The sequence below is a fragment of the Tursiops truncatus genome, chromosome 8, assembly GCF_011762595.2.
Source record: "Tursiops truncatus isolate mTurTru1 chromosome 8, mTurTru1.mat.Y, whole genome shotgun sequence".
NCBI lineage: Eukaryota > Metazoa > Chordata > Mammalia > Artiodactyla > Delphinidae > Tursiops > Tursiops truncatus.
This window is the reverse complement of record NC_047041.1, coordinates 5,579,360-5,604,963: the sequence shown is the minus strand read 5'-3', so window position 1 is coordinate 5,604,963 and position 25,604 is coordinate 5,579,360. Positions and strand designations below refer to the sequence as shown.

The 25,604-nt window shown below is 51.3% G+C and overlaps 1 protein-coding gene across 3 annotated transcripts in view; it reads left to right on the top strand.

Moving 5' to 3' along the window:
- The window catches only part of FLI1 (Fli-1 proto-oncogene, ETS transcription factor), a 113,028-nt gene that overhangs the window by 60,745 nt on the left and 26,679 nt on the right, over positions 1-25,604 (top strand). For 2 of the 3 annotated variants that reach the window (XM_019941642.3, XM_033861809.2), the window contains 4 exons: positions 1,243-1,454; positions 10,458-10,612; positions 14,739-14,942; positions 23,126-23,191. In XM_019941642.3, coding sequence (XP_019797201.1) covers positions 1,243-1,454; positions 10,458-10,612; positions 14,739-14,942; positions 23,126-23,191 — 637 coding nt within the window. Of the gene's footprint in view, positions 1-1,242; positions 1,455-10,457; positions 10,613-14,738; positions 14,943-23,125; positions 23,192-25,604 lie in introns of those variants that run through there. The other variant, XM_073807995.1, reaches the window with a different exon arrangement.

The following is a 25,604-nucleotide window of genomic DNA, read 5'->3' as shown; positions in this document are numbered from 1 at the left end:
GAATTTTAAGGGAACGACTCGGACCATAGCAGGTGGCCTAAGAGAATCTTTACTTGAAGCTAATAACCATCAAAGCTAACTTTACTGGGTGTCACTCTGTGCCAGAGACTGTGCTGGACATTCCTCCTGTAATATTACATCACCTCTCCACGATTACAGATTGTGTAATTATACTTAGATTATATTGATTATAATTAATTCTAGATGGTGAGTTACTACCTTTTCTGAAACGTGGTCAACTTGATTTGGTGGAATTGTGTGATCTAGTGACGATCACACCCCAGTCCACGACCTGGGTCGCTGTGATCTGCCATGAGCTAGATGATGAGGGAATCTCATTACCCTGCTTTGGTCGGTAGACCTCCGGAAAGGGCGATGCTGCCGCCGTTCTTTGTCCGCCGTCTCCACCTGTCCCGGCAGGTGAAGGGACAGTAGGCATGGGAAGATCAGCCCTGCCTCCTCCATCCACATAGCTGGGATTCCGCCCTCTTTCCTGGGCAGGCTGAATCCTCACAATCAGGGCTGGAAACTGTCATCTGAAGGAATCAGGCAGGAAAGGATGAAGGAGCACTGTGTCCCGGGGAGGCAGGCAGCCTCCCATCTGCATCTCAGATGTGTAAGATACCCCAGCACATCCTAGAGCACCTCTAAGCAAACAAGCTAGACACCTGTACCTAGGTCTTCTCATTCAATCACCTATCAACTCTGAAAAAGCTATTCTTATTCCTGTTTGCAGAGAAGAAAACTGAAACTGGAGGGGACCACAACCCTGGGCCTCACCCTTCTTCCCTGGTGTGGCCTTGAGCCACATACTTAACCTCTTCGGGTGGGTCTCACTGGCCTCACCTGTAAAAGAAATGTCCCCACTCCTATGCCCCATAGCTTGACTGCTTCCCCAGCTAGTAAGGGGCACTTCTGTTTATCCCGAGAGAGCCCAGGGTTCAACCACCACCCCAACCCACGCGTGTGCTCTGTGTGACCATTCTTCCTGGCCTTCCACTCCCCACACTCCTTTCTGGGGGTCCCAGCCTATAGACCCAACAGATGGACACACTCCCGGCGGTCTGCATCCCCGCTCCACTCCCCAGACTGCCTCATCACCCAGGGTACCCTGCAGAGAACCCATCAAGCTCGCGCAACTGGGCAGCCCTGGGCCAGCCTGCCGGTTCCCAGGGAGGGTAGGTGGGGAGTGGTGCTGGCTGAAGAGTGACACGGGGCTTCTGTCTCCTCTCTGCCCTCCAGGAGGCTCTGTCGGTGGTGAGCGACGACCAGTCCCTCTTCGACTCCGCCTACGGACCGGCGGCCCATCTCCCCAAGGCCGACATGACCGCCTCCGGGAGTCCCGACTACGGCCAGCCCCACAAGATCAACCCCCTGCCCCCGCAGCAGGAGTGGATGAATCAGCCCGTGAGGGTCAGTGTCAAGCGGGAGTACGACCACATGAACGGGTCCAGGTAAGCCCGCCAGGCCTGTGCTGCCCAGGGTCGGGGGCCGGGGGAGGCTGGGGCCCCTCCCCACCCCACCCCCGGCTTGCTCCTCTGGGGCTGGGTCAGCAGATCTGGCACTGAGGGGTGTCTGCAGCAGACGGGGCTCTGGTGCTGGGCCGGGGAGCCCAAGCCAGTCCCCAGAGAGCTGGGGTGAGAGGCCGGAAGCCCCCCTGCTCTCTGGGCTCCAAGGCAGCCCTCAGGCCCACGACACTAACGGGCACTTTTGGAGCATCTACGTTACGTCAGGCCCAGGTGCAGCCCCTCTTAGGGATAATGAAGCAATAAGACACTCTTCCGTGTCTTGTTCCAGATACTTGGCCTCTCTGGGTGGGTCTCACCAGAGCAAAGATGACCAAACCATTCTTGGAGTAAAAGTCCAGGATGATAATGAGGGTGAACACATCTGAGGGCTCCCCGTGCGAGGGAGGACACGTCACACTTGGAAAGTGTGTTGGGAGTTAGTGCCGCCCTGGGCCGGGAAGACTTTGCAGATAGAGATGGACAGGAGAGGACTGAGGAGAAGAAAATCATAGCGACGAGGGAGAGCACACCTGGGGGACGGGTGGCCCAGGGTCCAGTCCTGCCTCGGAACGTGGGTCAGTTACGGGTCCCTCTGAGCACCAGTGGCCTCCTTTCTGCACGGCTGGGGCATTTACTCTTCCATAGGCTTGTTACAAGGGTCGACAGTGATGCTGTAGGAGAAAGGACCCAGGACAGGGCCCTGGACTAGGAAAGCGCTGGATATCCCAATAGTGACCGTCATGAGCCAAGGTCGAAAATAGAGAACATGGTGCCTCGTTCATGAAACGTCAGGCAAGCCAAGGGGCCTACAGCACAGGGAGATAAAAACAGAAATTGAGAGAGCGCCCTGGGGCTTCCCCGGTGGCGCAGTGGTTGAGAGTCCGCCTGCCGATGCAGGGGATGCGGGTTCGTGCCCCGGTCCGGGAAGATCCCACATGCTGCGGAGCGGCTGGGCCCGTGAGACACGGCCGCTGAGCCTGCGCGTCCGGAGCCTGTGCTCCGCAGCGGGAGAGGCCACAACAGTGAGAGGCCCGCGTACCGCAAAAAAAAAAAAAAAAAAAAATAGGGAATGTATTCCACATGCAAACGCCCACTTGAAACATAGACGTGACATCTGAACATCATCAGATCTGTGACTTGAAAGCTAAGGATCATTGTACACAGAGAGTGGGGAGGGGAGAGTCGGAAAGATAAGTAAAGAAGTTAGTGAAATATCCCAGGTAGGAAATCAGATGGTTCTGAACTAGAGTGATGGCGCTGATTGTGGAAATAAAAGCGGAAAGACACGTGAGGGACATATCCGGGGGACAATTCACGGGGCTTAGGTGGATAAATATTGCACTGGGGGGAGGGGTTTGTGAGAGGAAAGAATCGAAGATTGGCAAAGCTTGGATGTTTCCAAGAAGGACAGTGCCAGCAGCAGTCACGGGGGTAGGAGGAGGACATGCTTTGAGTAGGGATGTCAACGTTGCCCATCAGATACGTCGGGAGCAATCAGTAGGACATTCAGATAAAAACATCTACGAGGCCCTGGAAACCGAAGCTCAGATACTACTGGGGTCTGGAATTTAGGCTTGGGCATCATTGTGGAAGAGTTCTAACTGTGCTGGTGGATGAGATCACGGAGGAAACAAGTCTAGAGAGAGCAGGAGGGCTGCACGGGTGGTGGGGAGGCCCCCCCCGGATGGCCCTGGTCTCGGACCTGCCTGTGGAAACGCCCAGTCCCAACACACTCCAACCCCACTGACCCAAACCAGCCACTGGGATCCCAGCCACCTCCCCAGCCTCTAGGATTTCAGGGAGGCTCAGGGGGTCCGAGCCAGGAACCCCTGCAGTGAGTGAGAATGAGGGTAACGACCTGCCCCCAGCGCAGGGAGGACGGAGTTTGTCAAACATCTTTCCACATTACCATTTGCTCCCACCACTCTCCCGTGAGGTCCATATTGTAATTGCGTCTTGACATACAGAGGCAAAGTGGGCTTCACGGTGGTAAATGACTTGCCTGAGGATTCAGAGGAGGCGGTGCTGGCCCCGGAGCCCAGGCTCTCGGATCCTGGCCCCCCGTGGCCCACCTTTCCGCCCCCTCTGCCTGCGTATTGTGCCTTTGCCACCGTCTCACGTCTGCCGACACCCACCCCGCAGCATGGAGGGCCGTTCAGCAAGGCCTCCCAAACCGGCCTGAACACAGGCACTCCAGATGCTTGTCGGCAATCCAGATCCACTCTTGGACAGGCTTTGGTCTGTTGTAGCCTGAATCCAACCCCCGCTCCCCTCCACTGCCCTTGCCCCATCCTAGCACCTATCCTTCTAAGCCACCTGGGAGCACCCTTCTTCCTCCCACTTCCTCTTGCCTTCCTGAAATCTCGTCATCAGACAGCAGCCAGAGTCCTCCTTTCAAAATATTTAACTTTCTTGCTCAAAATCCTTTAACGGCTTATGACAAAAATCCAAAGTCCTTCAGCAGCCCTCTGACACCCTCTTCACCCTCCACCCCGTCTCTCTCCTTCCATCCACGCCGGCCACACAAGGCTCTAGCTGCTTCTGCATGCCAAGCATGTGTGTTCCTTCCTTCTGGAACATTCCTACTCCATCTGGTCTTCTGACTCTCTCCTTCACTTGTTTTACGTCTCTGCCAGAACGTCCCCTTCTCAGAGGCCTTCTCTGACCACCAGATCTAAAACAGCACCCGCCAGTATTCACCCTGCTTGGGTCCTTCCCGGCTCTCGGCACGCCCCTCACTAAAGGGTGGTCAGGGCTTCGATGGTTTACTGGGCAGCGCCTGGCACGTGATCGTTGGCTGTTCAACACACAGTTGGTAAATATGTGAATGAACATGTGGCTAACGCGAATCAAAGGCGAAGATGTTCCTCTACAGTCATGTAGGTCATCCGTGTACGAGCCGGGACAGAGACCCAAGTGAGCTGGCAGCGCCTCAGACCATCCTGTGTCTGTGCTCAGGTGAGCCTGCATTCGTGAGCTGACTGCTCCCTCCCCTACTGCCAGGGAAGCCTCAAGCACTGCAAGATACTAATCCTGGGCAAAGAGGGTCCCCCAAGGAAATCAGTTTTCAGAACCCCCTTGCCAGCTCGTCCCTGGCTCCGGTCACACCAGAAGCCAGCTGGAGACGAGTTGTGTGAAGACCCCAGGGACCAGGCGTGATATCTACCTGGCCCTGGTTACACAGAGCAGCCCCTGCTTTTGATCTGCCCGTCTTGACCAGAGTAGGTTGAGACCGATGTAGTCTCGCCCCTCCTGGGAAACAAAGAAGATCCAGTGGACTCTCAGAGCCAGGCAGGTGAGGCGCAGCCGTCACTGGCACCTCATAAATATCCTCTAAGTGCTCACATGGAAACTGGACGGGTGGGCAGCAGGGAGCAAGGATTTTCAGAAAAGATGTCTTTTCTTAAGATGGAACCACGTCAGATCCCATTATTTGAAAACTCAAGAAGAAACAGTGTGTTGAAACAGATGCCGGCCTATTCAAATCTCTCACCTGCCACTCTGTGCTTCTGTCCTCCAAGTAACACTGATGATGGTACTTTTAATGCAAAAGATAATTCCTAACTTCAGATGGAAAAACCAGCGTGTAAAATTTGGGATCTCTTGGCTAACAGACTGAATCTGTGCTTTTCGAGGCAGTAGCCACTGGTCACACGTTGCTTTGGAGCACCTGAACTATGGCTTATGCAAAATGGACATGTGCGTGAAATATATTTTAATATACTGGCTTTAGAAGAGTTAGTGTAGAAAAAAAGTGAAATATCTCATTCATTTTTTATATTGTTTTTATTGAAATGATCATCTTTGGGTGGTATTGAATGTATGAATACATTTTAATATATTATTAAAATTCATATTACCTTGTTTTTTTATTTTAAAAACGTGGCTACTAGAAAATTTTAAATTATATATGTGGCCCCTTCCATTGGACAGTGCTGGGCTAGAATGTTTTGGACCGTCCCGTGATTCACTGTGAATTCTCTCCATGTTCTTTGTTAACTTGGGATTCTGAGTTAGTTGATGCTTATCAGAGACCCCACAGATACATGTGTCACTGGAGGAGGTATCCTGTGCACCTAAAGCTACAAGACCCTTCTTGCTTCCTATGCCGCTGGCAAGTCACAGGGCCTGGTGGAGAGACGGAGGTCTGAGGAGCTCATCGAAATTCGAGCTTGCCCGCGTTGAGGAAGGTTCGCTCTCTTTCTCTGTACCTTCCCCTGTTGAATCTGTTAGCATGAGTTGCTCTTCAAACAGTGTGGCACACAGGCTCTGTGCTGGATGTACCCTTCAACATCTCGATCCCAGCTGTGGTCTGCAATTAACTCTCAGCTTCATCCTGTCCCAACCACGGGTTTTGGGGATAACATCCCATGAAGGAAAAAAATATATATCAACTTATAGAGGGGAAACGCAAAGACCCGCTTGCCTGACCTGCTGGACCAGAGTTTAGCATTAGTCTGCCCCGACGCTCCCTAGACTAGCCAGCAGGATCCAGATGCCCTTATTCAACACCTACAGACTTCAGTTCTACATACAGGAAGACGAGCCTCACACACCCTGTCACTTCTGCCTCCAGATGCAGAGTCCCTTCCTAAGGTGCTTCCTAAAGTTCTGAACCTCACAGTATGAAGCATGTCACACATAAGCTGGTGGGAGGCGCACTCAGGGCTCTGGAGAAGCTGTGAGCATCTACTGCGTACGAGTTAGGGTGATGGCTTCACTACAGGTGATTTCTTGTCTTGAAATTTGCTTTTAACATATTGCATCTCCTTTTCAAAAACACAAAAGACATATGCACACATCTCTGCATGGCTCCTACGGAAATCCTAAAGACAGCACAGATTTGCTTAGTTTCCGTACAGTGTACACGTGTTGTGGAAGACACACATGATGTGGAAGACACACCTGATAGTCCTCGTGCAACCACAGGGCTCCAGTAGCCCTTGGGACCTCACGTTAGCTGTGTGGATATCGCGTATCCATTGACAGTAAGCCTGGGCTGCAGATCTGTGGGTCTGGGTGACATACCCTGAGTTAAGTTGCTCTGAGTTGAAAGGGAAGGTAGAGAAGATGTTTGCATAGTTTGAAGGCGTTATCTTTGGGCAAAGTCTTTGAAATCTCCTTTTATCCAAATATTCAAGACTTCTCATCTTGTTTTAAATCACTTGACCGTTTGCAAGGCACTTCTGGAAACCAGCAGTAGCCTTTTTGAAGCAATGTTCCCTGAACACACACAAGTAAAACCAGAGGAGTATAGAGGGTATGTCCAGTGGTGAAAAGAAAGGACAAGATTGCAGGGTCACGACTCCTTTGCTGTGGCCTCCGCTGCGTGGCTTTCTGAGCCACGGCTGAACGGGAGATGCTCTGAGTTACACTCTCAGAGCCACCACCTCCTCCCCACTCTATTGTGGCAGCCCCAGGCCCTCCTGTCACCTGTCCCAGTGCTATCAGCTGCCTGTGGGCCCTGACCCCATGCTAGCTGTAAGTACAGGTCTCAATACAAATCAGCAACATTATGGGCAAGCTGAATGGCAAAAACCTCTCTCCCTCCGTGCGTGCCCCCCCTTGTTGTCATCGGGCCTCTTCACAGGCACCAGCTGCCTCATTAAAGAGCAGCCTTTATGCTTGCTTCAACTGTACCCCACTAACCCCCCCACCCCCTCCTCGCAGTAGCTGGGGAGGCCTCGAGAGAGGCCTGTGCTGCCTGCAGAGTCACAGAGCCGAGAGCCCCAGCGTGGAGGGGAGCGCGGCAGGTGGGTGGCGAGGGCATGGCTTTCCCTCCTTCTCTCCCAGAGGTCGGAGGAGGGCCAGCTTGCGCAAGGGCGGAGTCCAGGGTGGTGGCCAGGGCTTCTCCCTTAGGGCGCCCCTTTGCGGATCTTAGGGTCTGGAACCAAGGACAGGGCCTTGTTCCCGGAGGAGAAGCAGCCAGGCGGGCGAGAGGGCAAGCAGATCACCTTGCCCCGCTGGGGAGCAGGTGCGAACACGGGGCGGGGGAGGGGTGGGACCCTGAAATATGGCCGCTTCTTTGCGATAGGAAACGAGAAGGTTCCCATTACTGGCCGGCCCCCGTGGTCACCCTAGCAGGAGAACCCGGGGCCTGACTCTGTTCAGATGTCCTCCCCGGGGATCTGGCCTGGCCACCCCCCCCCGCCCCCCGCAAGCAGGTGCCTCTCTCACCGCAGTGCTCAGACTCCTTACCAGGTGACATACCAGGCAGCTTTTACCAAACAATTCCTCTTTCCAAATTTATTTTTCTCTCCTCCTGGCCCCAGGGACTGGCCCTGCCCCAGGCACCTATGGCATAAGGGGTCATTTCGCTGCGATGCTTTCTGAGGTCTGACTTTTCACCACTGCATGGCGAGGGGTCCGTTTTGGGCACAGAAATCCCCAGAGGCCCAGCTGACGTGGAAAAGAATTTTCACAACTTGTCTCCCCGATGTTCCCAAAGTGGGGCGCAGCCCGCGGAGGACAAGTCCCCTTCCGCCACGCCCGCCCCCACCCGACACCGCCCCCTCGCAGAAAGTTCTCTGGCCCCGCCCCCTCGCAGAAAGTTCTCTGGCCCCGCCCCCTCGCAGAAAGTTCTCTGGCCCCCGCCAGGGGAAGTGTGTGCTCTGGCAACCTCACCCTCTGCACTGCGTTCCCAGCCAATGAAAACGTTGCTCTCTTGGTTAAAGGCCAACTTAATCCTCCAAACTTCTGCTGCACTCGGGTTGTTTCACCATGGACAAGCATGCTGGGAAAGGCTGCCAGGCCGTGGTGGTGTGTGTACGTGTGCGTGCATGCATGCACGTGCGTGCATGCGTGCATCTGTGCGTGGGCCTGCATGGGTGGCCTATGCGCCTGTGTGCGCATGCGCCCACTTGCGGTTAGCCTTGAGGAGGGTGAAGGAGACCCCGCCAGCTCCGCAAGTGCTGCGCTCAGACGCAGCACCAGGGTCTTTCTGGGACTGCTTCATCTCAGGCCAAGTCTTTCTCCAGCGGAAGCCAAAGGGCCAAACTCTGGTGCAAAGCCCCGATGTGCTACTGCCTCCTCTCAGACTGCTATGGGGACATTAAACCTTTAACAATCTGGGGCTCTGACGGCTGGTTCTTGGTTCTCTGCCTGGAAAAACAGTAGGCGAATAGTAAAACCTTAAATTCTAACATGTGTAAGTTATACATCTTATTTTCATTTTCAGCCCATGTTCCCCTCTGTAAGACATCAGGAAAAAATTACCGTCTGACTTCTAATATCTCAGTGGGGCATTTATCTCCCAGCTATGATAAGTGATCTTCAATATTTTTTTCCTTTCAGATTAAGAAACAAATTCATTTAATTTTCTTTATTGAATGTGCTCTGGCCTCCCCCACCCTGCCGAGTCCCCGCCCTCCCAAGCGGTTACTCCCTTCTCCCGGCTCAGCGACTGCTCTCCTGCCCGCGGGGCTTCGGCCTTTGCAGGACGGGCGGGTCGATCTGGCACAACCCTGGTCCTTAAGGCCTCGGGATGGTCTGTTCCTGCCCACAGCAGAGTGAGGGAGGGCAGCGGCCAGGCCTCTGGAAAGCCCTGTGAGGTTCTGCGGCCCGGAGTTGGCGGGCGGTAATCTGAACCTTATCTGAACTCCCGGGTCTGAAAGCCTGGCTTGGAGCTCTTGCAAGGACTGGCTGTCTCCCAGGTTGCCAGAGCTGATGCTCCCTGCTCCAGACAGGGCCGCAGCCTTTCCTTGGCCTCTAGTCACCTCCCTCAGTCCTGCTGCTGCTGGAGGGGCTGAGGGGAAGCGAGGGCAGGGTAGGATGGCACTGCCTGGGCGTGCCTGATGGGGGCAGTTCCATGGCCCTGGGCTCGGGGTAGGCAGAGTGTTCTGTCAGGCTGCTGTGGGCACCAGGTGGCCACAACTGAGATGTCAGCTCAGTCACCGGACAGATGCTCATCGCTGAGCTGAAGCCCTCTGCTCCCACACTGCAAAGTATCAGGGGCTAACCTGGCCGTGCACTTCTCTGGTTTCCTTAACCATAGAAAGGAGATATTAACCCTTGCCATGCCTATCCTGGCGGGTGATTGGGAAGTTCAAATAGAACATTGTATGAGAAACACTTTAAAATGATATGCATGCAACAGAAATAATTCACTCCAAAAACAGTGATGGCTCACCCCCTCTGTAAGGCACTATAGAGAGGGTTTAAAAAGGTGTATTTGTCTAAACCCCACTTATACGGGGTGCCTAGAATAGTCAAGTTCATAAAGTCAGAAAGTACACTGGTGGCTGCCAGGGGCCGGGGGATGGGGGCGGGGAAGGGGAATGGGGAGGCAGTGTTTGCTGGGGACAGGGTTTCAGTTTGGGAAGGTAAAACGTTCTGGAGATGGATGACGGTGAAAGTCGCACAGCCACGTGAATGTACTTAGTGCCACTGAACTGTCCAGTTGAATATGGGTAAAATAGTATGTTTTGTGAGACTTTTACCATAATTTAAAAAAAACTTAAAAAGTCATGGCACCATCAGGAACCTCCCAATCCAGCCAGGGGAAGGGCACCTGCCAGGCTAACCATCACATCATGTGACAAGTCCTAGAGCCATGGCAGAAACAGGGTGCTCTGGGAGCGGGGAAAGGCCTGTCTGGGAGCGAGGTCGAGTGCACGCGCCTCGGGACTGTAGGTCGCCTGGCCACAAGGCTAAAAGTGTCAGCTGCAGGCAGAGCGGGAGGGCAGCAGCGCCGAGCTCAGAGGCCCAGACTCCAGTCTGAGGGCAGCGAGGGGCTGCCAGAAAGTGTTTAAGTACCGTAATTATAGGACTGGGCTGGGATTTGGAGAAAACTCTGGTGGCTGCGTGGATAGAAATAAAGCAGCGTCAGCAGCGTCCTCGTCCTCGTCATTCCACCAAATGGGGCTGGGCAGCGGCTCCACGGATGTGCCGGTGGCCGCGGTGGCAGTGACGCTGATCACTTCCTCTGGGCTTTGTCTTTTCTTACTCCAGGGAGTCTCCGGTGGACTGCAGTGTTAGCAAGTGCGGCAAGCTAGTGGGCGGAGGCGAGTCCAACGCCATGAGCTACAACAGCTACATGGACGAGAAGAACGGCCCCCCTCCCCCCAACATGACCACCAACGAGAGGAGGGTCATCGTCCCCGCAGGTACTTTGGGACCCAGTTCGCTGGCTGCCACCCACGTCCTCAGTCTTCTGGGCTAGTCGTCCCAGTGGGCACCTACACCTTCACCTGGTACCCTGTTCTCTATGGACATGCTTCCTTGGGGAAGCTGCACTTCCCACTTTCTTCCCTGGCTGCCCTCCAAGACAGTTTCCCAAATGTCACCAGAGCCCCGAAGTGCAGATTCTGGAAGCCCTGCCCTCTAACAGGTCACGTCACAGAGTCTAGCCTTGGCGCCTGGTTCCACAGGACGAGGCCAAAAGGAATCCCGGGGACACCCAGATGTGCCCACCCTTGCCTTTAAGGAGAAGAGTGGCTACAGAGGTCTGTCCCGTCCATCAGGCAGGCGCTTCCGGGCAGCTGCAGGGTCTCACCTCTCCAAAACTGCAGGCAGCTCTTCCAGATTCAAAACAGAAGTAACTGTATTTAACAGAAGGAGAGGCTGAGCGTGTGTGCGGCGAGGTACGTCATGAGGTAAAAAGAGGCGATTTTTCCTAGGTATTGGTGCTTTTGGTTACAGAAGATAAAATCATTGTTCAAGCCTTCCGTGCATTGGCTGGACGCTCCGCCTCGGCTGGTGAACTCAGCTGCCTGGTTGAAAAGGGAGGAAAAACTACCATGTGTAGAGTCCATGCCAGGTAGAAGGAGCCAGGGTGTCCAAATCTGAAGCAAAGTGAATGACTTACCAGAATCAGTTTATCAAGGAGGCCAACCCCTTCCATTTGGAAAAGTGTAAATGCAGTTGTGTCTGAGCGCCAAGGGTTAGGTGTCTCTTTGAGGTAAATCCAAAGGAATCCGCGGCTTGGTCTGGAAGGTGTGGTTTTGTAACGGGCCGCTCCGTCCTAGGCTCTTTGTATGTTTCCCTTCCATGGGAAGCCGTGTGTCACCGTCTCCTAGGAACACAGCCACATGCTTGTATTCTGGGCTAGACTCAAGGTGGCAGGCGCGGGAGGTGTGGGAACAGGTGAGGCAGGAGAGGGGTGGACCAGCGGGAACTTTTCTGTGCCCGGCAGGACTTGCAAACCGCCCAGAAAGCATGTTTATTTCCTTTCTCCACAAGCGCGTGACCTCACAGAAGAAGGGGAAGAATAGCTCCGTATACTGAGTGCCTCTCGGTGCCAGGCGCTGTGCAGATGGCCTCATCCCTGTGATGCCACTTCTATCTTGTAACGTCCGATCTCCCCTCCCCGGGAACACCAGCTAGGCGTGTGTAGCTCAGGTGCATTTGTGAGAGGCAAGAAAACGGTGCCTTCTCCTTTATTATAGAAAGAAGGCAGAAATGACGCTGAGCTAAAGCTGGCCTGGAGGGAAACTTCTGGACTCCCCCCATCGGAGCCGAACCTCTCCAGGCCTTTGCTGACTTGGAATCAAACCCCACCCTCCCACCTGCACACTGCTCCTCTAAACAGCGGCCAGCATGGGGAGGAAATCTTGAGGACAGAAGAGTTAAGAGGCCAGAGGTTGTCTCTGAACCAAATGTTGACACCATTTCATTTCCATAGTCACTTTTGGGCGGGGGTAGGGAAGGGGTGGGGGGGAAATGACCAGACTGTTTGGTTGACCCTTCAACTCTGAAGTGGTGTTGAAATACTTTCAAGAGGAGTATCAGGATGGCAGTCTTAGGGGGCGAGAGTAACCCCAGCAGTAATAATGAAAATAGCATAAATTCCTATCAAAGGGTTTCCAAAGCACTTGGTGTCATGAATTCCCTACCTAGGGATTCACGTCATTGTTTCACCTCTGGCTGGGTCCAGAGGTGAAGCATTTTCCTCACACATGTTGGTCAGCCTCCTGGACATAACAGAAAGTCTCATTTGGGCAAGTCCACACATCAAGGCAGTAAAGCATCAGTGGAACAACCAACCGAATTTATGGTGGGATTTTAAGATGAGTATAAACGAGGTCCCTAGTTCACCACCAGTTCCAAGTTCCGATGGGAAGAAACTAGGACTCAATCATCCAGGAAATATATTTGGAAGAGCTTAGCATGCTCCACAGCGGAAAATTTATAATTCAGTGTGCTGTAAAAGGAAGAGAAAGAATATTGTGACGGAGCCCAAAGCAAGGGAGGAAATAAGAAAATAAATAAAATCTACAGGGTAAAATTGTATTGGAGGCCTTGGATACTCAAAGTGAGGAATTAGGAGAGGCAGAGGCAAAGCTGATGAAAAAAAATTAATATGCTACGTAATCCAAGTTCCCCCAGGACACTTTTCTTTAGAATTCTGAAATGGTGCAAAATTATTTCCATTTACCAATGGTCTGTGCCTGATTGTTCCTGGAGAGCAAAAGAGTAAGACAGAGCAAGAAATTTATCTGAGAGACAGAGAGAGAGAGAGATACAGACTTGTACAATGAAGCCCCGAGTAGCTCCGCTTTTTGGGGTGATGGCAGAGCACCTCCCGGGGGAGCTAAGGCAGGATGGTGAGAGGGGAGAGGAGAGGAGGCTTGGGGTGGGGGACCCTCAACCCTCAATTTGACTGGAATTCCAGCTCAGGCTGGGACTGAAGGTTGAGCTGGGGACTTAAGCCTTCAAGACGCCACTTCCCAACTGCAAAACGAAGAGAAAAGCCACCTTGCAGGCTTTTCTCGCTGAGTGAAACGTGGCACACGTGGAGCAGCGGGCACCTAGGAGGCGTTCAGAATCTGGAGTGTCATGAGTTACCGGGCTCTGGGTGGTTGGCATAAACCTTGTTTCTTTCCCCACAACCCCTCCTAATCATTCAGACCTGCTCCCATTTTTGCCAAGAGCCTTCACAGACCCTTAGAATGAGAGGTGAGGTGGTTGAGAGGTAGCACAGATATTCCTACCCAATGAGCAGTCCAATAAGACAGGCCCAGTAGAAGTTGGGGACCATCAAATCTCCCCTCCTCCAGGAAGCCTTCCATGACTCCAAATCCACAGTGACCCCTTCTGCCCACGAGTTCTCGAGCTGCCACAAGAAAAATCTGCTGCTTAATTCCGTGCTTTCCTGCCCTAGCGTTTTGTGTGGATCATCTTCCATGAGCGCAAGACCCATGTAGCTTTCTTCTGTGATAAGCATATTTAACTGCATATTGGACTCTCTAATAATTGGGGGCCAAGGAAAGACGTGGTGATACATGATAAGATATAAGGGCTCTGCCTAGCGTGGAACCTGCTAGAACTCATCACCAGCACTCAAAGTACACATGCTCCCCATATACACACACCTGGCTGGGGAGGAGTCTGAGGGTCCCAAGTGGAGACCTTAACAACCTCAGTCCTTACATTATGTATGTTCACTTGAGAGCTAACATGTTTTCTCCCTCCAACACCATTTCCCATCTTTTTTTTTTTTTTTTTTGCTGCGCTGGGTCTTCATTGCTGCACGAGGGCTTCGTTGCCCCGCAGCATGTGGGATCTTAGTTCCAAGACCAGGGATCAAACCCGTGACCCCTGCATTGGAAGGCGGACTCTTAACCACTGGACCACCAGGGAATTCCCCATTTCCCATCTTTGGGGATTTAAATATCCTAAAAACTTCGTCAGGATGATTTTAAAGAAATTTCAACACAGCTGTCTCCAAAGGGAGAAAACCCAGATTGGGGTTAAGTTATTAAGACTAACACCACTGGGTTTTCCAGCTGCACACATGGAATTGTGGTCCAAGTGTCCACGTACATCTTCTTTTCTGCAGCCATCGGAGAGATCACTGTTCTTCCGTGAAATCACTGATGTTCTTAAGATACAGATGGTGGCCCTGGGTGTTGGAAACTGTGCTTGTTTTCATTTTGATGCCACCATTTCTCAGGCAGAGGTTTCGGTTGCCCTCCAAAGGCTTTAAAGAGAATGTCCTGTCCAGATGCGTAGTGAGGCGTCTAAGAACCTTTCCAGAGCGCTAAGTGGTTCAGGCAGCGCCAGATGTGACGGGCCGGATGGGCATTCTGGGAGGACCATCTGGGAGGGAACCACTTTCTCACTGGGGGGAGGGGGGATTGAGGGGGGGAGGGGAGGGGAAGAGGAAGGGAGGGGAGAGAGTTGGAGATGGGGAGAGAGGGAGAGAGGAAAAGACAGAGGAGAGAGGCAGAGACAGAGAAGGGGTGGAACCCTGCGTCCTGCAGCCTTGCTAACAGCCCATCTCCCCTGCAGACCCCACGCTGTGGACGCAGGAGCACGTGAGGCAGTGGCTGGAGTGGGCGATAAAGGAGTACGGCTTGATGGAGATCGACACATCTTTCTTCCAGAACATGGACGGCAAGGAACTGTGTAAACTGAACAAGGAGGATTTCCTCCGAGCCACCTCCCTCTACAACACGGAAGTGCTATTGTCACACCTCAGCTACCTCAGGGAAAGTAAGTACCCGGTCCTTTTCCTTACACCCCAGGGGCTGCAGCCCAAGCCCCCAGGGCTGGGAGAGAATTCCGCCCAGCCGCTCAGGATGAAGACTGGTTCCCACGGAGCCAGCCCAGGGAAAGGAGATAGGGTCCCGGGCTGTCGGTTTATGCTGGGCGGTTGCTATAGGAGCAGCCCATCTGGGTGTCAAGTTGCCAAGGTCGCACGGGCTCCCAGAGACCCTGCGAGGGGACTGACCCAGTCCTGCCATGACAAGGGAAGGAAAACGAGGAATGGAGAAAAAGTAGGGAGCTGCAGCCCCGTGGAGTCTGCCAGAGGCGAGTCACACTCTTCCCATGAGAACAACTTTCCAGAAACTACTTTGCCCCAAACTATAAATAGATGGACACCCTGGCTGGTATTGTCTGGAGCGATGATTTAAAGTTCCTACAGTAAACTCTAGATTTACGTTTTGGAATATTTACACGTTAAGTTCCTCTTATTCTTGGGGTCACTCTGGCACCCCCTAACCCACCTTTACCCGCTGTTACCTACACACCCTTCCCAACTAAACAGGAAGTGTAGCAGATGCTACAGGGGGGTTAGGATCTGTTGGAAGCTTTCTCCTGGCAGAGTCAGAAGGCAAAGAGCTTTGGAAAGGGAGAGTTTATGAAAGAAAGTGCGCGGTTGTTCAAAGGATTTATCCGATACGAGGCTTCTCTATTGCCAAGTCCCATCAATTTGATGTGAATTTCATCTGATACGAAACATACACATCAGAGCAGAATTTTGATAAACGTGCTAATACCCTCAGCCTTAACTCTTCACCAGAAATACAGGTGGTATATCGGTGACCCCAAGTACCGAAGGACTGTTCTGTGGCCAGAAAAGATGGTCCTAAGATGGGGAAGTTGAAGCTACAGGAAAACAGTTGTGGATTCATTCTACAAGGGGGCTTTCTAACAGTCAGCCCTGCCCAAAGATCCACTGGCAGCCTCAGGGTGCAGTGTTTGCTGTCCGTGGCTGCTGGGAAGCTTGCAGGAGTTCAGCTTCGGAAAGAATGAGGTTGATAATTTTAAAGCCCCTTTAACGCTGAGATCCTTGGACAGTGCCCACGGGCCGCTTTCCCTGGTCTCCTGGGCTCTGGGTTAGTTAGTTCCTCATCCGTGTTCCGTTGTCCAGTGGGTCTTCAGCTCACCGTTCCTGTAATCTTCTGTCTCCTGCAACAGTGTACTCTGTGGGGTAGGGGCAACACACCCTGGGTGTAAAAATGAAAGAATTTGAAAATGCCTTCGGAAGTTTCCACTGGTGCCTCTGGGCTCCCCAGTCACCCTCCGAGGCGTCTGGTAAGCAGTGGGATTGTGTGGGTGATGCCGTGTATGTTAACACCAGAGGAATGACCTCATGTCTGAGTCTTGCTGCAGCATGAGGTCAGCCCAAGAAATGACAATTTCAAAAACGGGGGCAGTTTTCCACCCAGTTTTTCTGAGCTTTGGAGAATGAGCATTTTCTAACAATCTGTATTTCTTTAAGTGTTTATAGAATTTTTTTTAGAAAGGATCTTTGCACAGAGTCCTGCAGTAATGCTAGCTGGGCAGGGCAGGAGGTGGAAGTGGGCACACAGAAGCTGGGCATGAGAAGGAGAGACCAGCAAAGCAAAAACGCTGACCGATTCTGCCTTTCTGCCCCTCCTGGGGTCATACGGCGGGAGGTCTGGGAATCACTTTGTGGGAGAAGAGATGGACGGCAGTGTGGACAGAGAGCTTGGAGCACTTAAAGGGCCCAGTTATCAGATGCCCTTGTTGAGGGCATGTTCAAGCACGTTCTGACTGATGTGGGGAGAGCCCATTCAGACCGTGTGATTCCAGGCCCTTTCTGGCGGGTCCATAAACAACTGAAGTCCCCGCTGGGACTTCCTCTCACAGAAGAACCCAAGCCACAGACCCTGAAGCAAGACCAACCTATGCTCAGAAGGCCAAGGAATTTCATAAGGTGGTCGTGGGTAACTGTTGAGGAGGCTTTCTATCGGAGGAGAACAGATAAGAAAGAGCAAAGGAATAAGCAGGCTGGGAAGAAGTGGACGCCAGAGGGTTGGGTTTCTGGGTATTTGTAGCAGGACATGAAAAAGGGTGGATTTCTTCTCTTCGTTCTTTCTAAGAGTATTTGTAGACATTAAGGAAGATGCCCCCAAAGCAATAATAATATGAAGTTTCCAGAAAGGAGCTTATTAGTGGAGCAAATTTCCAGAGTTGAGTGGAGATGAACAAAGCACATATATGAGACAAAGTTGAGTGCAACAGCGAAATATAAAGGGGTCTGAGCAACGACGCAAAACCACGTCTGCCTGCGAAAACAAAAATTAAAATACTTGTATTAAGGTTCAAAAAAACTTGCCCCAGCATAGTGTTGTACTACCCTAGAGGCCTTTTGAGGAACCTAGACTTAAAATGATCTGCTATCATGGAAACAATTTTTGATTCATGCCTCTTGTTAATTGGGGTCCACTTTCAGCTGCAGCCTCTGGGACCCCTGGTTGTGGGGGGATCCACTGAGACGCCTGCAGGAGGTCACGTGCATGGTGGCTGTCTGCTCTCAGGACTGCTGGGAACCCCGCAAGGCCCACCGACTTGGCTTCAAACACTGTATTGTTTTTCCAGACTTACTTGCAGTGGATGTTTTGTGTGGAGGCAGGGAGGCCAGGGCTCTGGGGAGAGGTTGGGGCAGCTGAGTTGAGGCTGGGAGAAGGGTGCTAATGCCTCGTGCATTGTCATATGTCCTTTCGTGGAGGAGGGGGTGGCGTTCAAACAGTTCCACTTTGGCAAGAGGTGGAAGGAAAAGAGCTGAGCTCCTCAGCACAGAGGGAGGAAGTGCAGTGGGGCTAAGGAGAGTGGATAGAAGAGAACTGGAGCCCTTCTAACTTAGCCCCGGGTCAGAAGACTGCAGGGCAGCTGCGCCTCTCCAGAGGCGTCCGAGCTTTCTGGACTTTAGTAGAAAAAAGGACATGGTAGGATTGAGAAGCTCTGACACCAAATTTACACTTTCACCAAAGGTGCTCGAGTATTTATTCGGGTTGTCAGAACAGGAGCTATACTTTCAAATTTTAAAAACCAAACTTCAAATTGAAAATGTATTTTCCAGGGTGGAGAAGAAATAACAGTGTCCTGAGCCCCCCTGTCTCGTGCTAGGATTTACCTGGCCTGCCTGGAGGTTCCTGTTCTCCATACCCTGGCTTTTCAGCTGGCCCAGATGGAGTGACTGTACCTTACATCCCTCTGTAATGTCACCTGCACTTGAAATGGGAGGAGGACAGTGGGGGCCGGGTCTGGGGAGATGCCCACAGTTCTTGGGATCATTCCGGAGTCTCCTGGGGACACCCGGGCTCAGGCTGCGTCTGCCCAGGTGTCACTCACTTTACGGGACAGACAGGGTGCCCCCTTGTGGACACCATGGACAACTAATTATAAATCCCCATTTTAAAGTCAAAGCAAATGAGGCCTGGAGTGCTTCGGAAATTGGTTCAGACGTGCCCAGCCCCTGGAGAGCAGCCTGGTGTCCGAGACCCAGGCCTCCTAAGGCCCGGGGTGCAGCTATGCCCACAGCCTCACGCTCTGAGGGCAGAGGCCAGGCTGCACAGACAGCGCCCGCTCACCTGGGCCACCCGGTCTTTCCCTCCCCTGCTGTGGAATTAGCCTCACGCCCCTGGGGCTCCTGTGTGGAGGGCCAGGCCGCTTTCCCCACAGCATTTTCTGTTTTCTTTTGTACCCAGAGATAAATGCTTTCCGAAAACTTCCCTGTGGCCTCCTGGAATGAGGCCGATTAAGCCAAACCTATCTGCACGCCAGCTCTGCCCGTCTCTCTTCCGCGCGGCGCCCCACACTCTGGACCTGACGGGCAGCCCTTTCAGTATCTCATGCAGGCAGAGGCCGTATTTACAGTCTCGGGCTGCGGGAAATGAGATTGGGTGTCACAAAGCAAGATTGGGACGGACCTCAAAGGAAGTGGGAGCTGTCCCCAAACGGCAGTTCAGACCCAGGGCCGCTGGGGGGAGTTTGGGGTTTCTGGGAGTCCAAAAGGTCCTGGGTGGGGCGGCCAGAGACAGAAGGAAAGAGCCTTTGTTCATTTTACAGAAAGTTGTGTTCCGTCTGTCTGTCTGCGTCTGACCCATGAAAAATGCTAAGCAAATGCGTTTGGAAATAGTGGCAGCGCTAGAGAGATGAAATATATGGGGTGACAGGGAGACCACAGCAAAGGTATCTATCTTGATTCCCATTTTTAATTTAAACATAATGGAAAACACATTTTGCGTTTTGTGGTGTCCCCACCGGCCGCCTCAGATGTTCCGGCAAAGGTGATGGCTCTGGGCAATTAAGCCAGTGAAGTATTATCCCTTCCAGGCCGGGTCTGACCGGTGAAGGAGAACAAAAGGCCAGATTTCCCGGGACTCAGTCGTCAGCCAGGCCTGTTGTTCAGGACACAGAGCCTCAGGAGGGAGGAGATATGGGAACATATGTATATGTATAACAGATTCACTTTGTTATAAAGCAGAAACTAACACGCCATTGTAAAGCAATTATACTCCAATAAAGATGTTAAAAAATTTTAAAAGAAAGAACACAGAGCCTCCTTCCTCCTCCCTGCCCGCCTGCACCCTCCAGCCAGAGCCATTGATGGCAGTGCAGAGAAAAGGAAGCCCGGTTTCCAGAGGCTGGCAGTGGGGCGCGCAAGGTGTCTGCAAGGCGGGAGACAAAGGCTTTGGCGCTCAGACGGCCGTTGTCTCGTCTGCAGGTGCCCCAGAGGAAGGCCAGGTCGGCTCGTGGGAATGTGGAGCTGGACAAAGCCCGATTGCTGGGCTCCACCCACACCTGCAAGCTTCACTCTTCATTTCCATCCTCTCTCAGATCCCAAATACTGTACCAGTGACGGATGGACGCGACAACGGGAAATTATTTTGTCCTTGTGCTTTCCCACTGGGGAGCCTCTTCCGTTCTCAGCAGCAGCTGCTCCGTGCTTTGTGGGGCCCCAAATACATAGATACACATAGAAGCCCTCATGTGTATGTAAATACGTAAACAGATAAGGCAACAAACGTTTTAATTAAAGTATCACAGAGAGAGAAATGCAAAAACCATAAATGCACATGTCAAGGAATTATCACAAAGTGAATCCACTCACTCATATGAGTCCCTCCAGGTCAAGGGGGAGACTAGAAGCCCCCGTGTGCCCCACTCCATCACCCCCACTTCCTCCCCAAAGGCAGCCACTGTCTTGATTCCAACACCATAGGTGAGTGTTGTCTGTTTCTTCGATTTAGCCTGGAGGCTGCAGGGTCTGCTGGGCTGAGAGCAGATTTTGTAGATAGACCAGAATGGGCATCCTGCCTCCTGGGCTTTCTGGCTACGTGATCCTGGGCAAATTACTTGACTTCTCTGAATGTTGATTTCATCATCTGTGTGAGAATTAAGTGAGAGAATAGACAGAAAGCATCCGGCGCACGACGACAAGCATCCCGAGAGCGTTGGCTCCCCTCCTAGCATCACAGCCTGTTTCCTCTGACAAAGTGGTGTTCGCCCCACGCAGAAGGTGACTCAAAGGAGGAGAGAGAGCTATCCAAAGCCACAGAGTGAGAGGTCAGGCTCCAGGGAGGACCTTCTTGCATCTGAACAAATTCCCTTAAGGAAAGAGTGTGCCTTGCCACTCTCTGTAGCCTGAGGAACTGGTTAAGTAAAAAATGGGAGGAGAGAAGGGAAAGTTGGTCCCTTGGGAAGGAGGTCAGACACCCCAAATCAGCCCCTCCACAGGGAAGGCAGCCTCTCCTTCTAGGAGTGAAATTTGAACCAAGAACAGTCTTCAGGGCAAAATCCTTCTCCTAGGTTACCATGAAATATGTATTTCATGCAAGCTTTGCAGAGGTCAAACGACCCTTCCTCTTGGCTTTCTGGGAGTTTCCTCTGGAATTCACGTGTGCCCAAGGAAGAACTTTCACCGAGGGGGAAATTTAATAAGTGCGGTTTATCTAAGCTTCGTGCTCTCAGCTACATCTGCACTAATGACTCAGGCAGTTCGGTCCTCCGAGACCATCATTTTTCTTTATTTGCTCCAGCCGTGAGGTTTCCGCCTGAGGCCGAGAATGTCAGGGACAGAGAGGCAGACATTCTTGGTCTTACTCCAGAGACTGTTTTCTCTTCCCTTGGAACACTTGTTTCCATTTCTTAACCTCCTTCCAGTCATGGAGGATTATTTCTTATTGCAGCAGAACCCATTCATAACTCTAATTCCAGAGAACAAGGCAAATGCCCAGCAAACTCTTTTATAAAGAGTTTATTGTGTGTCATTGTTGTGTCTGTGGGAGAAAAGATACAAAAATCGTCTTGATAATACCTAGCGTGTATTGAACATTCATTCTGAGCCAAGGTCTGTTCCGAGCAGTTGTGTGTATTATTTTATTGACTCTTCATAAGAACCTTATCAGGTAGGTGTTATTATTCGCCTGTTTTATATAGGAGGACCCTATGGCTTAGAGAGATTGGGTAAATTGATGGAGGTCACCAAGCTAGTAAGTGATAAGAAGCAGGTCTAATTCTAAACTCTCATGTGCATAAAAATTTATATTAAACGAAGTGCAAGGAATCACTTTGTCCTTGATATTTTTGAGAATGGAAGAACCAAACGCGTCTGATTCTCGGCTATTCCAAGCACATGACCGCCTCCTTTCTAAAGGTGTCTCCACACAGCCACACTTTGGCATAGAGTTCTCTCAGTACCATTACCACCGCTCTGCTTTTTTTGTCTGGAACTGTTGCAGAGCTGAAAGGAATAGTTGCTCAAGCCCAAAGTCAGAGGTTCTAGGCAGTTGGATGACTCTTCCAAAATTCTCTCTTCGTCATCTGGCCTGGAAGGGCGCACAGCTTCTCTGAGGCACACAACCAAACGCCCACAGCTGGGTGAGGCAGCCACTCCACTCCCGTATCCCTTCCGGGACTTGAGACTAAAAATAGGAGTGTCTGACAGCCCATTCCCTGTTCCAAGCCCTGGCACCCGAGTCCGTCCACTCGGTCCCAGGGAGCAGGCAAAGGATGGTTTAGAAGGGTGTTTTAGCTCCCAGCACCCATGTCAAAAGCTTATAAAAGCAGATCCCAGCCCACCTGATGGTGCTTCAGAGTTTCCACGGGAGAGCCTCAAGGAGGACGACAAAAATGCCTACGTTTCCAAAATAAAGCTCTTGGATTTGCTGGAAACAAAGGCACACGTCTAGTTTTAGGAAAGAAGGGAGAAGTTTTTTACATGCAACAACAATAAAAAAAAGAAAATGCCCAGACTAAATCTACTAGAAAATGCCCAGACGAGAACTGCTTTCAGTGCTTGCTAAAAGTAGCTCTGCATGAACATTTAATTCTAAAAGGTTGTATATCAGCACCCTGTGATGACAGAAAATTCAGCGGCTTATGCCTCACGTTGAGTTGTATTCTCTTAGCTGTGCATAAAGGGAGACAAAAGTTACTCCAGGGAGCGCTGCCAGCCCCACCCCTTTCCCAGCTCCTAGCACCCCCTTCACCAAGCACCTTGCCCACCTGTAAACCCAAAGGACATCACAGTGGGAAGAAAGTGGCCGGGCTTCTCCTCCGGGGCGTGGCGATACAAGCTGCAGTCCAATCTGGCCAGCGCTGGCCCACGGACAAGACAAAACAAAAACAAAGAGGAATGTGCAACAGAGGCCATCTTCAGCCCGCAGAGACTAAAATATTTACTATCTGGTCTGTATAAAAAGTTTGCCACCCCCTTTTGTAGCTCAAGGCGAAGAAATCAAGATCCAGACACGTAAAGTCCCTCATTCACGGTCACACGGGAAGTCGGTCGAAGGACCAGGACATGGTGCCCAGCCCTGTGTTCCTGCTGTGACATAGTGTGGACCCCAAGAACTCTAGAACCTTAAACGTGGCTGCTGGGAGGGCTGTGTGTGTCCCGCCCATGAGCATTCTGTCCTACCTTCCTCAGACCCTAACTCCAGGAAGCTATTACAGTCCTGCGTGATTGGCCCCCCAAATGGGTGACATTAACTGTTTCTTTCTCTCAAGGACTCAGTCATCTGTCCTTCCATCCTTCTCCCTGTCTCCTGCCCTCCCCACTCACTTCTCATCCCATCTCCTAGTCTTGATCTCGGAAGAGTGTCTTGGTTATGACCTGATGCATTTGCTTCGCCTTTCAGGTTCACTGTTGGCCTATAACACAACCTCCCACACGGACCCGTCCTCACGACTGAATGTCAAAGAAGGTGAGTCTGTTCTCTCACATGTAGAATTGTCCTCATTACCAGCCCAGCACAGTCCACGATGGTAAGACTGCGGTGGGGGAACCTCAGGTGTGTGTCCCAACTCTCTTGTCCACTCAGCTTTTCTAGAAGCCTAAGCTGATCACCCTTATGCTGCTCATTGCAAAAACATGACAAGGTTGTAAAATATCTTGTGATAATTCCATAAAGATGCGACTTGAGGTTGTTACTCCATGAACGAAAGCGTGTTGCTCTTGGAAGGAAACGGATGCTGCTCACTTTCAAAACCAAAAGGCGGGGGATTTCTTTGTTGAAGGAAACAAAATGAAGATTTCAAGGATTCTTGCAATGTCATGTTTTCAGGGGGGTGTTGGTAAGAAATTTAAGCGATATCAATTCATTTTTAAAGTGGTGATTTGGAGATTTGGTCTAGTTGCTTTGCTTTGGTTGAAAGAGAAAGAAAATGGTCTCAGCCAATGGTTTTCGCCAGTGAGGGTTTTAGCAAACATTACAATACATTTCTCAGCATCTTTATTCATGAAACAACGTTGTGGAGATTTCCTGCTCCAGACACTGTTAGATTCCAGGCATTTAAACAAGTGAATGATTCATGGTACCTGGTTTAAGGGAGAAAAAATGGGAGTGAAAAAATTCTGCCTGAGGCAGAAGAAAAATTCCATGGAGGAGGGGCATTTTGAGTGGGGCCTTGAAGGATGAGTAGGAGTATGAAGGGCACTCTCTTCCTTGGCTCTCTCTCTTTCAATACTTTTTCTTTAAGGCACACCTGCTGCATAGAATGAATGAAGGCAGAAGTTTTCAGTATTGGTTGCATGGAGTTAGCACAGCATAATATTTCAGAGAAGCATAAAGCTCTTCTAAGGGAAGAATCTTAGAGACATTTGGTTCAAAACTGTTTTCGGTTATGGAGGAAGCAGAGACCCAGTGAGCCTGGGTGTCTTGACCAAGTTCACACCTTCGATCACATTAGACTTCCTGTTTCCTTTTAACAATTTATAATCAGATGATGACCAGACAATTCTGTGGAGGAAAAATTCAACATAATGAATATGTTTGTAAACTTTCCTGGTTTTCTGTGACTTTCTTCACCTCTTACCCCACCTTGGGCCAGTCTCTGCTACTGTTTTCTTTCAAAGTCAGAGTTATTGGCTTTTGCCATAAAAAATCTGAAGTCATATTGACTCGTCATACAGTCCAAGCCACATTTTATTAGGTGACCCATTTACCATCATGTTGCAAATGTCCATAAGAGATAAAATATATTACAGTGTCAAGCATATTAGATTGAGGTCGGAGCACCTCCGGTTTACTTTGGGGAAATCACTTCGTGCCCTGAACCTCAGTTTCCTGTCAAATAAAAGGGCCAAACTAAACCAGTAAGAGTCACCCCTGACTGTCGAGCTCCTGGCTGCTGCAGGTGAGGGTCTGCTTTCGTCCAGGGTCCCTCTGCTCTGATCTGGTTCACTTACTGAACTTCGTTTCGTCTGCAGATAGGGATCCATGTCTTGGAAGGAAGGAGGGAGAGAAGGAAGAAGGAAAGGAAAGAAGGGAGGGAGGGAGGCAGGAGATCCCTGAAAACTCCTCCAGTTCTGCAGGCTGGGACCTGCTAACTCCACCAGGATTAACCAGGGAGACTCTGGGGGCAGAGCCTATGAGAGAATATCTGATATTGGACGTAAAATACGGATTTTCGTTAAGAAGCAAGTTTTTCTGGGTTGAACTGCGCTGATAAACGATTCATTACTCCTCCAGGGGTCCTAGCTTTCAGCCTCTCCCCTACCTGCGCTGCTGTTCCTTCCCTCGGTCCTTTTGTGAGTTTGTAATGCCACGCTGGGCTCTTTGGGGCTTTCGCAGGAGCTGCCTCTCTTCTGAAATGAATGAACTGCAGTATCCAGGCAAGTGCGCACTGCAAAGCCCTCAGTCAGGTGGTGCTGGGCATTTATCTCCCAGCATCGGCCCTGGCCTCCAGAAACGGTTACGTCTGCGCTTTGCAGGTGCAGCTTTTGTCCCCAGTAAAGCTTTCCACTTGAGTTGTCTTGCTGCTCTGTCGCCTTCCCCCTCCTGAGGTGGTCTGGATCTGTCTAAACGGCCCATCGTCCACAAAACAAAGTACATTAGCAAGACAAAGCTAGCCACGCTCCTCTCTCCCTGCTTTTCACCCTCCTCCCCACCTCTCTCTTCTGCTTTTCTCTAATAGCTATCTTGGGTTCTTAAAATATTAAATGGAAAAATAAAGAGAAGACGTCATGCAACCTTAGCTCCGTCTTGTTTGAATAAGGCACATACACAGCCCCAAACAAACCGAGTCCAACAAGAGGACCAGAGCTCTGTGTGTGTGTGTGTGTGTGTGTGTGTGTGTGTGTGTGTGCATGAGTGTACGTGTTTATTTCACAAAGGA